We start from the raw sequence: 13,984 nt of genomic DNA, 5'->3' as shown, positions 1-13,984 counted from the left end.
AGACTGTTTTTTTGTGATATATTGTACTTCATGATAGTGGTAAATTTGGTAAGTAGTGGTAAAAGGAAATTTGGCAAAGAAACGCAAGTTATGTCAAACATTTTGAACATTTTGCAATTTTCAAACTTTTAATTTTTATGCCCTTAAATCAGAGATATGTCACACAAAATAGTTAATACATAACATTTCCCACATGTCTATTTTATTTCAGCACAATTTTTACAACATAATTCTTTTTTGTTAGGATGTCATAAGGGTGAAAATTTGGCCAGCGATTTCTCATTTTTTCAACAAAATTGACAAAATTATTTTTTTAGTGATCACATCACATTTAAAGTGACTTTGAGGGGCCTGTATGACTGAAAATACCCAAAACTGACACTATTCTAATAACTGCACCCCTCCATGTGCTCAAGACCACATTCAAGTACTTTAATAAACCCTTAAGGTGCTTCACAGGAATTTTTGTAACGTGGAAGGTAAAAATGAACCTCTAACTTTTTTCACTAAAATTTTAATTTAGACGAAAAAAAAAATATTTTCACAAGGGTAACAGGAAAAAATGGATCCCCAAATCAGTTCATAATTTCTCCTAAGCATGCTGATACCCCATATGTGGGGGAAAACCACTGTTTGGGGTGCAGGGTAGAGCTCGAAAGGAAAACGCAATTTGACTTTTTGAATGTAAAATTTGCTGGAACAATTAGCGGACGCCAAGTCAGGTCTGGTGACCCCTTATCTGCCTAAACAGTGGAAACCCCAAACAATTGACAACATTTTGTAAACTAGAACCCTCAGGGAACTTATCTAGATGTGCGGTGAACACCTTGAATCCCCCGGTGCTTCACAGGAGTTTATAACACTGAGCCGTGAAAATTAAAAAAAAGCCCCAAACTTTACATTTTCACACTGGGAAAAGGGTAAAATGTCACCAATATCTGTCCCATGATTTCTGATGAATGTAGAAATACTTCATATGTGGTTATACCGTACTGTTTAGCCATACAACAAGACTCTGGAGGGACGGAGCGCTATTTGCCTCCTGGAGTGAAGAATTTCCTTGAATAGTTTGCAGTCTCCATATACAGAGCCCTTAAGTGACCCTGTTTTGGAAATTATATCCCTTTGGGAATTTATCGACAGTTGTAGTGACGATCTCCACAATTGTTTTTAAGAAACAAGCAGCAGTGGATGAAGATTGAAAATTGCCGTTGTGGTGACCAGTACTTTGTAGTGACCAGTACGTTGCAGTCACCAGTATATTATGCCCAGCTCCTGCTTCTGGAGACTCGCACACGTAAATTAGGCAGGCTCTCATCGCTACAAAAATTCCAAACACGTGGACGTTGAATATGGTTTAGGCACACTGTGGGGCTCAGAAGGGGGGGGGGGGTTTGGGAGCACAGAATTTTCTGGATTTCTTTTGAGGGGTGAGGAGCCATTTTGCTTTTCCAGAGCCTTTGGACTACCAGTATCGTGGAAGCCCCCAATATTTCCATTGACAGGCCTGAGTGGGGACTTGCTATTTTTTATGGATTGAATTTGAAGCTTTTGATATGAACATTTTACATAATGTTTTGGATCACATTTATCCGGTGCTCTACGCTGAGCACTTACATCGGGGTTTCCATCTAAATCTCCGAGTGACGTGATTCAGATGAAACCCCCGAGGGATTTATTCCCTATAATGAGGCAGCAGAGTTTCTCTGGACTCCATCTAGCCTTTGTTCAGCGGTGTCCATCATTTCGGAGATGCAAAAAACTGTGGCCGACGACACTTTTAAGCACACCTAAAAATATTGTTCACCACCAGATCACAAGTCAGACGGGGTCCACAGTGCCTCCATCTGCCTCATTATAGGGAATCTTCCACTGGGGGTTTCATCTGAATCACGTATTTCGGAGATTTACATGGAAACCCTGGTGTAAGCGCTCAATGTAGAGTGCAGGGTAAATGTGAGCAGAGCCTTACTGCAATCTTTGGGAGGCAGAATGAAAAAATCACCAGCAGGTGAAGTGTTAAGGCAACTTTATTCTTCTGGTTGGTGAAATTACAGCTAGACCAGATTTATATAGCTTTTTCTTTTACAGTGAAGGAAATAATAATAATTTGACCCCTTGCTGATTTTGTAAGTTTGCCCACTGACAAGGACATGAACAGTCTATAATTTTAAAGGTAGGTTAATTTTAACATTGAGAGGAAGAATATCCAAAATAAAATCCAGAAAATCACATTGTATAAATTATATAAATGTACTTGCATTTTGCAGTGAGAAATAAGTATTTGATCCCTCTGGCAAGACAATACTTTAATACTTGGCGGCAAATCCCTTGTTGGCAAGCACAGCAGTCAGACATTTTTTGTAGTTGATGATGAGGTTTGTGCACCTGTCAGGAGGAATTTTGGTCCACTCCTCTTTGCAGATCATCTCTAAATCATTAAGATTTTGAGGCTGTCGCTTGGCAACTGGGAGCTTCAACTCCCTCCATAAGCTTTCTATGGGATTAAGGTCTGGAGACTGGCTAGGCCACTCTATGACCTTATGTGCTTCTTTTTGATCCACTCCTTTGTTGCCTTGGCTGTATGGTTTGAGTCATTGTCTTGCTGAAAGACCCAGCCACAACCCATTTTTAATGACCTAGCGGAGGGAAGGAGGTGGTCACTCAGGATTTTATGGTACATGGCTCCATCCATTCTCCCACTGATGCAGTTAAATAGTCCTATGCCCATAGCAGAGAAACACCCCCAAAACATGTTTCCACTTCCATGCTTGACAGTGGGGACGGTGATCTTTGGGTCATAGGCAGCATTTCTCTTCCCCCAAAAATGGAGAGTTGAGTTAATGCCAAAGACCTCAATTTTTGTCTCATCTGACCATAGCACCTTCTCCCAGTCACTCATAAAATCATCCAAGTGTTCATTGGCAAACTTCAGACGGCCTGCACATGTACCTTCTTGAGCAGGGGGACCTTGCGGGCACTACAGGATTGTAAACCTTTACGGCGTAATGTGTTACCAATGATTTTCTTGGTGACTGTGGTCCCAGTTGTATTGAGATCATTATCAAGTTCCCCGGTGTACTTTTAGGCTGATCTCTCACCTTCCTCATGATCAAGGATACCTCACTGTCATGTCGGACGCTGTTCACACTAGGGCGTCCGACAGACAGCAGTAATTCCACTTACGTCCACTACACGCTCAGTGGCGTTGGCTAGATTTTATCCAGTTTGCTCGGGGTTAATCTAGCTGGTAATCAGGTTGGAGGCTGGGTTACGCCCACGGCCTTTAAATAGTCGTGCTGGACTTTGGGCGTCGCCCAAGTCATTTTGAGGGGTCTATATGATAGAAAATACCCAAGTGTGACACCATTCTAAAAACTGCACCCCTCAAGGTGCTCAAAACCATATTCAAGAAGTTTATTAACCCTTCTGGTGCTTCACAGGAATTTTTGGAATCTTTAAATAAAAATGAACATTTAACTTTTTTTCACAAAAAATTTACTTCAGCTCCAATTTGTTTTATTTTACCAAGGGTAACAGGAGAAAATGGACCCCAAAAGTTGTTGTACAATTTGTCCTGAGTACGCCGATACCCCATATGTGGGGATAAACCACTGTTTGGGCGCATGACAGAGCTCGGAAGCGAAGGAGCGCCATTTGACTTTTCAATGCAAAATTGACTGGAATTGAGATGGGACGCCATGTTGCGTTTGGGGAGCCCCTGATGTGCCTAAACATTGAAACCCCCCACAAGTGACACCATTTTGGAAAGTAGACCCCCTAAGGAACTTATCTAGAGGTGTGGTGAGCACTTTGACCCACCAAGTGCTTCACAGAAGTTTATAATGCAGAACCGTAAAAATAAAAAATCATATTTTTTCACAAAAATTATTTTTCGCCCCCAATTTTTTATTTTCCCAAGGGTAAGAGAAGAAATTGGACCCCAAAAGTTGTTGTACAATTTGTCCTGAGTACGCTGATACCCCATATGTGGGCATAAACCACTGTTTGGGCGCATGGGAGAGCTCGGAAGGGAAGTAGCACCGTTTGACTTTTCAATGCAAAATTGACAGGAATTGAGATGGGACGCCATGTTGCGTTTGGAGAGCCACTGATGTGCCTGAACATTGAAACCCCCCACAAGTGACACCATTTTGGAAAGTAGACCCCCTAAGGAACTTATCTAGATGTGTTTTGAGCGCTTTGACCCACCAAGGGCTTCACAGAAGTTAATAATGCAGAGCCGTAAAAATAAAACAAAAATTTTTTCCCACAAAAATTATTTTTCAGCCCCCAGTTTTGTATTTTCCCGAGGGTAACAGGAGAAATTGGACCCCAAAAGTTGTTGTCCAATTTGTCCTGAGTGCGCTGATACCCCATATGTGGGGGGAACCACCGTTTGGACGCATGGAAGGGCTCGGAAGTGAAGGAGCGCCATTTGGAATGCAGACTTAGATGGAATGGTCTGCAGGCGTCACATTGCGTTTGCAGAGCCCCTAATGTACCTAAACAGTAGAAGCCCCGCACAAGTGACCCCATTTTGAAAACTAGACCCCCCAAGGAACTTATCTAGATGTGTTGTAAGAACTTTGAACCCCCAAGTGTTTCACTACAGTTTATAACGCAGAGCCGTGAAAATAAAAAATCTTTTTTTTTCCCACAAAAATTATTTTTTAGCCCCCAGTTTTGTATTTTCCCAGGGGTAACAGGAGAAATTGGACCCCAAAGGTTGTTGTCCTATTTGTCCTGAGTACGCTGATACCCCATATGTTGGGGTAAACCCCTGTTTGGGCACACGGGAGAGCTCGGAAGGGAAGGAGCACTGTTTTACTTTTTCAACGCAGAATTGGCTGGAATTGAGATCGGACGCCATGTCGCGTTTGGAGAGCCCCTGATGTGCCGAAACAGTGGAAACCCCCCAATTATAACTGAAACCCTAATCCAAACACACCCCTAACCCTAATCCCAACAGTAACCCTAACCACACCTCTAACCCTGACACACCCCTAACCCTAATCCCAACCCTATTCCCAACCGTAAATGTAATCTAAACCCTAACCGTAACTTTAGCCCCAACCCTAACCCTAACTTTAGCCCCAACCCTAACTGTAGCCTTAACCCTAGCCCCAACCCTAGCCCTAACCCTAACCCTAATGGGAAAATGGAAATAAATACTTTTTTTAATTTTTCCCTAACTAAGGGGGTGATGAAGGGGGGTTTGATTTACTTTTATAGCGAGTTTTTTAGCGGATTTTTATGATTGGCAGCCGTCACACACTGAAAGACGCTTTTTATTGCAAAAAATATTTTTTGCGTTTCCACATTTTGAGAGCTATAAATTTTCCATATTTTGGTCCACAGAGTCATGTGAGGTCTTGTTTTTTGCGGGACGAGTTGACGTTTTTATTGGTAACTTTTTGGGCACGTCACATTTTTTGATCGCTTTTTATTCCGATTTTTGTGAGGCAGAATGACCAAAAACCAGCTATTCATGAATTTCTTTTGGGAGAGGCGTTTATACTGTTCCGCGTTTGGTAAAATTGATAAAGCAGTTTTATTCTTCGGGTCAGTACGATTACAGCGATACCTCATTTATATTATTTTTTTATGTTTTGGCGCTTTTATACGATAAAAACTATTTTATGGAAAAAATAATTATTTTTGCATCGCTTTATTCTCAGGACTATAACTTTTTTATTTTTTTGCTGATCATGCTGTATGGCGGCTCGTTATTTGCGGGACAAGATGACGCTTTCAGCGGTACCATGATTATTTATATCTGTCTTTTTGATCGCGTGTTATTCCACTTTTTGTTTGGCGGTATGATAATAAAGCGTTGTTTTTTGCCTCGTTTTTTTTTTTTTTTTTTTCTTACGGTGTTTACTGAAGGGGTTAATTAGTGGGCCAGTTTTATAGGTCAGGTCGTTACGGACGCGGCGATACTAAATATGTGTACTTTTATTGTTTGTTTTTTTTATTTAGATAAAGAAAATTATTTATGGGAATAATATTTTTTTTTTTTTCATTATTTTGGAATATTTTTTTTTATTTTTTTTTACACATTTGGAATTTTTTTTTTTACTTTTTTACTTTGCCCCAGGGGGGGACAATACAGATCGGTGATCTGCCAGTTTGCATAGCACTCTGACAGATCACCGATCTGAGAGAAGTGCAGGCTGCTTCACAGTGCCTGCTCTGAGCAGGCTTCTGTGAAGCCACCTCCCTCCCTGCAGGACCCGGATCCGCGGCCATCTTGGATCCGGGTCTGGAGCAGGCAGGGAGGGAGGTAAGACCCTCGCAGCAACGCGATCACATCGCGTTGCTGCGGGGGGCTCAGGGAAGCCCGCAGGGAGCCCCCTCCCTGCGCGATGCTTCCCTGCACCGCCGGCACATCGCGATCATGTTTGATCGCGGTGTGCCGGGGGTTAATGTGCCGGGAGCGGTCCGTGACCGCTCCTGGCACATAGTGCCGGATGTCAGCTGCGATAGGCAGGTGACACCCGGCCGCGATCGGCCGCGCTCCCCCCGTGAGCGCCGCCGATCGCACTGGACGTACTATCCCGTCGGTGGTCATACGGGCCCACCCCACCTCGACGGGATAGTACGTCCGATGTCAGAAAGGGGTTAAAGTAGGTAACAAGTTGATTAGGAGCGTCTAACTGGTCTGTCGGAGCTAGAACGCTTAATGGTTGGTAGGGGATCAAATACTTATTTCTCACTGCAAAATGCAAATACTTTTAAATTATTTATACAATGTGATTTTCTGGATTTTATTTTTAATATTTTATCTCTCAAAGTAAAAAAAAATATAGACCCTTCATGTCTTTGTCAGTGGGCAAACTTACAAAATCAGCAAGGGATCAAATAATTATTTCCTTCACTGTATGTACGGTTGCTGTCACAGGCTAACAAACGCTTTTTTTGCAAAAACTAGTTGTTGCATCGACATATTTTGAGAGCTATAATTTTTCCATATTTCTGCTGACAATCATGTGATGGTTTTTTTTTTGCAGGACGAGTTGATGTTTTTATTGGTACCAATTTCATGCACATAACATTTTTTGATCACTTTCTATTCCGATTTTTGGGAGGCAGAATTAACAAATGCCAGCAATTTAGGAATTGTTTTTTGTTTTTTTATGCTGTTCCATGTGTAGTAAAATTGATAAGGCCGCTTTATTCTTTAGGTCAGTACAAATACTGCGATACCACATTTATATCATTTTGTTATATTTTGACACTTTTACACAATAAACCCCACCCCTTACATAAGAGTTTCTGGCATAATTACTATGTACAGTTGAAACCAGAAGTTTACATACACTATATAAAAAGACACATGCATGTTTTTCTCAATATCTGACAAGAAAGATCAGAATAAACCTTTCCCGTTTTAGGTCAATTAGGATTACCATAATTATTAATATTTGCCAAATGCCAGAATAATGAGAGAGAGAGAATGTTTTAAGGCATTTTTTATTACTTACTGCAAAGTCAAAAGTTTACATACACTAAGATTACTGTACCTTGAAACAATTCTGGACTACCCTTATGATGTTGCCATGTGTTTGGAAGTTTCTGGTTTTTTGGCAACATCTGAGTTAATTAGAAACACATTTGTGGATATATTTTAATGCACACCTGAAACACACTGCTTCTTTGTGTAGCATCATGGGAAAGTCTCAAGAAATCAGCCAAGATGTCAGGAGGAGAATTGTGGACTTCCACAAGTCTGGCTCATCCTTGGGTACAATTTGAAGATACGTATAAAAGAAAACATTTCAGTTCACCCATCATGAATCAAATCACTGTGGTCATGGAAAGATCCGAGCTTGGAAATAGCGTCACTGCCTGGACGCTGAAAACTTGAAGAAAAATTTTGGAAATCCGGCTCCAGGAATTAAAATAGCAAAAAATGTATTTAAACATTTTAAAAATTGGACAAGTGCTTATAGATGACCAGCAGAACATTAAGGAACAGCCATGAACCACTGAACGCGTTTCAAACAACCTCTGTGTTCTTAGTCCTCAGGATAGAGGACAAACTGGAGAAGCTTCAGTTGGAGTGCAGTAAAGCACTGGCCTTTGAAGTAAACAAAAAAATGCTCTCTGTTGTGATGAATCGGTAGCCCTCCCATGCAGGGAATTCTATCAGAAACCACGTGACCATGCTGTCCAATACTTAATAACTGCCGTGTATGCTTTAAAAGAGACAACAAAAATAATGCATTTTTGTGTTTGTTAAGGATTTGTGGATGTTCAGACCTGTTTGTGTTGGCACAAGTAGTAATTGTAAACCCACACTATACTTTCACAAAGTTAATTTAAAGAGTAACTCAACTTAGTTTTTTTTTAAAGTCATATATTTACAGCAGGGGCGGACATGTCATTTGTGCTGATGCACGGGGCCCAAGAGGTGAGGGGGCCCCAATCACCTCCAAATAAGCAAGCAGCTTCTCTCATAGTCATATTGTAAAGCAAAGGTCCCATATACTGTTATATACAAGGGGCCCTTTTCTATCAGTGTCCACCACTAGTTAAAAAATATACAGTATATATATATTTAATGTTAAAATGTCACTGCAGGAACTGTACCTCGTATTTTCTGATAAGAGTTTTTGGTTGAACTTTGATGAACATTTCATATTTTCCAAGGTGACGTTTCAGCATTTCTTCATATACCAACTCAAATGTGACTTTACTTTCTGGAGCCACATTAACTGACACAGTAAATTTCTCAGTCTTCCTGCCAGAAGCCCTGTAAAACCAGCGATCATTACTTTATATCAGTACGACAGGTAGAGTATATGGGACATTACATGTAGTATAGTTTACAATACATTCTTTCAAAATAACATGGAAATTTGTGTAAAATTGCTCCTTACTGTAAATACATTTCAGTTATTTGCATTAAAGAAAACCAAAAAAAATATTAAACACAAAACTTTGTGATGGTCCAACCATGTTGTGTGTGATCCTTATTTTGAACCTTCAATCTTTGCTTTCTTCTTGACACAATGGTGATTAGCATTTACCTGACAAGTCCGGCTGTTTGGCCCCTGGATACAGCTTTATCATACTGTTTTTTAGCGGCTTCCTTTTCTTTAATTTCTCCTGGATAGGTTACTCCATCAATTATCCTGTAATACCCATTTCCAATTAGTATCTACATAATTGGGTTGCTGATTATTAGATAAAGTCTGCAACTTTTAAACTAATTCCTAATAACACCTTCTCCTAAAGGGACTCTTATAAAGGAGATTGACTCGACGTGACAAATCAATGGGGATCAGATTGCGAACATCAACACCTATCAATGCCAAGCACAAAGCAAGCAGATTCCTACTTTCCATTTTCAGCAAAGACACAACCATTTTTTTTCCAAAAAAGAGACCCCAAGAATAAAGAAGTGAATTATCAGAAACATATTGGTAACATCACCAAGTGGCCAACCATATGTGTTCTGGGAGTTTCAATTTCCAGGCAAGAATAAGAAGAACAAGAAGAAAAACAAGAACAAGAAAAATAACAAGAAGAAAAGTGAGAACAAGAAGAAGAAGAACAAGAAGAGCAACAAAAAGAAGACATCTGCTTGACACCTAATTATTGACATTTGACTACCCTAAATAAATTGTTCAATTGGACATATTTGTAGGAAATAAAAACATGAAAATGTAGCACTTACATGCTGAAATTTGTAATAAAAGCTGTTTTGGGCAGATCCACATTAAAGATGGCCTCTTTTGATGTGTCAGCTCGATTGACTGCTCTGCTTGTGATGACATTATGGGCAAAACGAGATGTCACCTGACTGCTGATAATTAGACTGTAGACTTCTATATCATTCACCGACTGCAGAACACAAAATGTATGGATGTGCCTGTTATTATTGTATCCATAAATTATTGTATAGAACTCTGACTTATTTAATCTGTTGCTAAAAGGCCTCATTCAGACGTTCGTGTTTTATTCATGATTTTCACGGATAGAACACATATACGTACCCATTATATTCTAGGGGCTGTTCACATGTCTGTTTTTTTCAGGCATAACATATCAAAATTACCAATAGAAGTCTATGGGTACGTGAAAATCACGAACAGCACACAGATGGCTTCAGTATACAGTCTGTGTGCTGTTTACTAAAACCATTGCTTTTTTTTCCATACGTGAAGATCATTGATGGTAAAAACTGACACATGGGCCAAACGCTGATGAAACTTGAATCCAAAACACTGATGAGACTCCTACCGTTTTTTGAATACAGTGGGGAAAAATGTATTTAGTCAGCCACCAATTGTGCAAGTTCTCCCACTTAAAAAGATGCGAGAGGCCTGTAATTGACATCATGGGTAGACCACAACTATGAGAGTCAAAATGAGAAAACAAATCCAGAAAATCAGCTTGTCTGATTTTGCAAGATTTATTTTGCAAAGTATGGCGGAAAATAAGTATTTGGTCACCTAAATACATGCAAGATTTCTGGCTCTAACAGACCTGTAACTTGTTAAAAAAACAAACATCTGAATGAGCCCTAAGAAGGTAAATTGTATCCTTCTGCAACATATAGAATGCTCAGGAAAGAATATTTCGTGGTTGTCAACACACCAAAGATTTTTTTTAGTACAAATTGCATAAAGCAAATTACCAGTTTCCAGACCTCTTTATAGATGCTGTACACAAAGAAAGTAGTATTGGAAATTCTGCATGTCTGATATGTTGAAACATCTTACCTTTCCAATGCTTCTTTTCTGTAAAGCAAAAAAAAGAATAACAAAAAATTAAACTGTGCAAAATACTTTTCATTTAGGGGTGTGAATCAATTGTAAAGATTTGCAGACCATCATCATTTCCAAACTGAAGCATTTAAAATATGAACACTTTTCACTGCCACAATGCACATTAGCAAGATACTTATTATTATTTATTATTATAGCGCCATTTATTCCATGGCGCTTTATATGTGAGGAGGGGTATACATAATAAAAACAAGTACAATAATCTTGAACAATACAAGTCACAACTGGTACAGGAGGAGAGAGGACCCTGCCCGTGAGGGCTCACAATCTACAAGGGATGGGTGAGAATACAGTAGGTGAGGATAGAGCTGGTCGTGCAGCGGTTTGGTCGATCGGTGGTTACTGCAGGTTGTAAGCTTGTCGGAAGAGGTGGGTCTTCAGGCTCTTTTTGAAGGTTTCGATGGTAGGCGAGAGTCTGATATGTTGTGGAAGAGAGTTCCAGAGTAGGGGAGATGCGCGAGAGAAATCTTGTATGCAATTGTGGGAAGAGGAGATAAGAGGGGAGAAGGAGATCTTGTGAGGATCGGAGGTTGCGTGCAGGAAAATACCGGGAGATGAGGTCACAGATGTATGGAGTAGACAGGTTGTGGATGGCTTTGTATGTCATGGTTAGGGTTTTGTATTGGAGTCTCTGGGTACTGGGGAGCCAGTGAGAGGATTTACAGAGGGGAGAGACCAGGCAATAGCGGGGGGGGGGGGGGGACAGGTGGATTAGTCAGGCAGCAGAGATTAGAATAGATTGGAGGGGTGCGAGAGTGTTAGAGGGGAGGCCACAGAGCAAGAGGTTACAGTAGTCGAGGTGGGAGATGATGAGGGCATGGACTAGGGTTTTTGCATATTCTTGGTTAAGGAATGTACGGATCCGTGAAATATTTTTGAGTTGAAGACGGCAGGAAGTGGAAAGGGCTTGGATATGTGGTTTGAAGGAGAGATCAGTGTCAAGGATTACCCCAAGACAGCGAGCTTGTGGGACTGGGGAGAGTGGGCAGCTGTTTACTGTAAATGGATAGGTTCGTTGGGGGGTCGAGTGAGATGGGGGAAAGACGATGAATTCTGTTTTGTCCATGTTAAGTTTTAGAAATCTAGCGGAGAAGAAGGATGAAATAGCGGACAGACATTCAGGGATTCTGGTTAGTAGGGTGGTGATATCTGGTCCAGAAATGTAAGTCTGTGTGTCGTCAGCATAGAGATGATACTGAAAGCTGTGAGATTCTATGAGCTGACCTAGGCCAAAGGTGTAGATGGAGAAGAGCAGGGGCCCTAGAACTGAACCTTGTGGGACTCCGACAGATAGGGGGCGAGTTGAGGAGGTGGTGTGTGAGTGGGAGACGCTGAATGTCTGGTCAGTTAGGTATGACGAGATCCAGGATAGGGCCAAGTCTGTGATGCCAAGGGATGAGAGGGTCCGCAGCAACAGGGAATGGTCCACTGTGTCAAAGGCAGAGAACAGGTCCAGGAGGAGGATAGAGTAATGTTGCTTGCTCTTGGCGGTTAATAGGTCATTGTTGACCTTAGTTAAGGCAGTTTCAGTGGAGTGGTGTGACCAGAAGCCTGAAAGCCTGATTGTAAGGGGTCTAAGAGGGAGCAGGAAGATAGATGGGAGGACAGTTCAAGATGGACGTGTTGTTCCAGTTGTTTTGAGGCATAGGGGAGAAGTGATATAGGGTGATAGCTAGATACAGAGGATTGGTCAAGAGAGGGCTTTTTGAAGATAGGTGTGATTGAGGCATGTTTAAAGCTTGAGGGGAAAACACCAGTTGTTAGTGATAGGTTGAAGAGATGGGATAGGGTTGGGATGAAGACTGTGGCGAGGTTTGGGATGAAGTGGGATGGGATCGGGTCAAGTACACAGGTGGTGAGATGCAATCTTGAGAGTAGAGTGGAGAGTTAATCTTCTGTAATGATGGAGAAGTTGGTTTTGGAGGTGGAGGGCTGGGTAGTTGAAAGGGCTCTGGGGGTTGTCCACTAAAACTGTCTCTGATGTTCTCAATCTTCTGCTTGAAAAATGAGGCAAAGTCTTCAGCTGAGATGAGTGGGGAGGGAGGAGGTGCTGGGGGATGGAGGAGAGAAATGAAGGTGTTGAATAACTGTTTAGGGTTGTGAGACAGGGAGGAGATGAGAGATGAGAAGTAGGTTTTTTTGCTGTGGAGAGTGTGGTCTTGAAAGTAGCGAGGGACTGTTTGAATGCGATGAAGTGCTCGTTGGAGTGGGATCTTTTCCATCTGCGCTCAGCAGCCCTGGAAGCTCGCCTCAATTCTTTGGTCAGGCTGGTGTGCCAGGGCTGTCTGTTGATTTTGCTAGCTTTGGTACATGTGAGAGCGGCAAGAGATTCCCAAGCTACAGCTATTGTGGTGTTGTATAGAGCGGCAGCATCATCTGCATTGTGTAGGGAACTTACAGTATGTCTGTGAGATTGAGGAGGGATTCAGAGAGAGAGTGTAGATTCAGGTATTTAAGATTTCTGCGAGGGTGTGCAAGTTTCTGGGTTGGGATTGTAGACAGGGAGTGGAGAGGGAAGAGAATGTGAATAGATTGTGGTCAGAAATAGGAAAAGGTGAGTTAGAGAGGTTAGATAGGGAGCAGAGGCGGGTGAAGATGAGGTCCAGTGTGTGACCATCTTTGTGAGTGGCTGCAGAAGACCATTGAGTGAGGCTGAAGGAGGAAGTGAGAGATAGAAGTTTAGTGGCAGCTGAGAGGGAAGTGTCAATGGGGATGTTGAAGTCACGCATGATGATAGTGGGGATGTCCGCAGAAAGAAAATTAAGTAGCCAGATGGTGAAGTGGTCAAGGAAGGTGGTGGCTGGCCCTGGGGGGCAGTAAATGACAGCCAGTTGGAGATTGGAGGGGGAGTAGATGCGCACAGAGTGCACCTCAAAGGAAGGGAGGGTAATAGAGGGTGGAAGTGGGATTGGGGTGAAGGAGCAGTTATCTTACAGGAGAAAACCAACTCTCCATAAGAAAGTGCAGCAGGAGAGGCTGTGTCAGAAGGGGTGAGCCAGGTTTCAGTGATGGCGAGGAAGGAAAGTTTGTTAGTAATAAAAAGATCATGGATGTAGGAAAGTTTGCTACAGACAGAACGAGCGTTCCATAGAGCTCCTGTTAGTGGGACTGGGGAAGTGGGGGCTGGGCAAATGGGTATAAGGTTAGAGAGGTTACAGAAATTTGTGATAGAGTTTGGATGGGAG

The 13,984-nt window shown here is 41.7% G+C and overlaps 1 protein-coding gene across 1 annotated transcript in view; it reads right to left on the bottom strand.

Moving 5' to 3' along the window:
* The window catches only part of LOC143787842 (inter-alpha-trypsin inhibitor heavy chain H3-like), a 107,606-nt gene that overhangs the window by 87,811 nt on the left and 5,811 nt on the right, over positions 1-13,984 (bottom strand). Inside the window, exons 2-5 of the mRNA XM_077276943.1 lie at positions 10,734-10,751; positions 9,686-9,852; positions 9,036-9,140; positions 8,596-8,758 (exon numbers count right to left, since the gene is read on the bottom strand). Coding sequence (XP_077133058.1) covers positions 8,596-8,758; positions 9,036-9,140; positions 9,686-9,852; positions 10,734-10,751 — 453 coding nt within the window. The remainder of the gene's footprint in view (positions 1-8,595; positions 8,759-9,035; positions 9,141-9,685; positions 9,853-10,733; positions 10,752-13,984) is intronic.

This window comes from Ranitomeya variabilis, chromosome 8 (assembly GCF_051348905.1).
Source record: "Ranitomeya variabilis isolate aRanVar5 chromosome 8, aRanVar5.hap1, whole genome shotgun sequence".
NCBI lineage: Eukaryota > Metazoa > Chordata > Amphibia > Anura > Dendrobatidae > Ranitomeya > Ranitomeya variabilis.
This window is presented reverse-complemented; position numbering and strand designations above follow the sequence as displayed.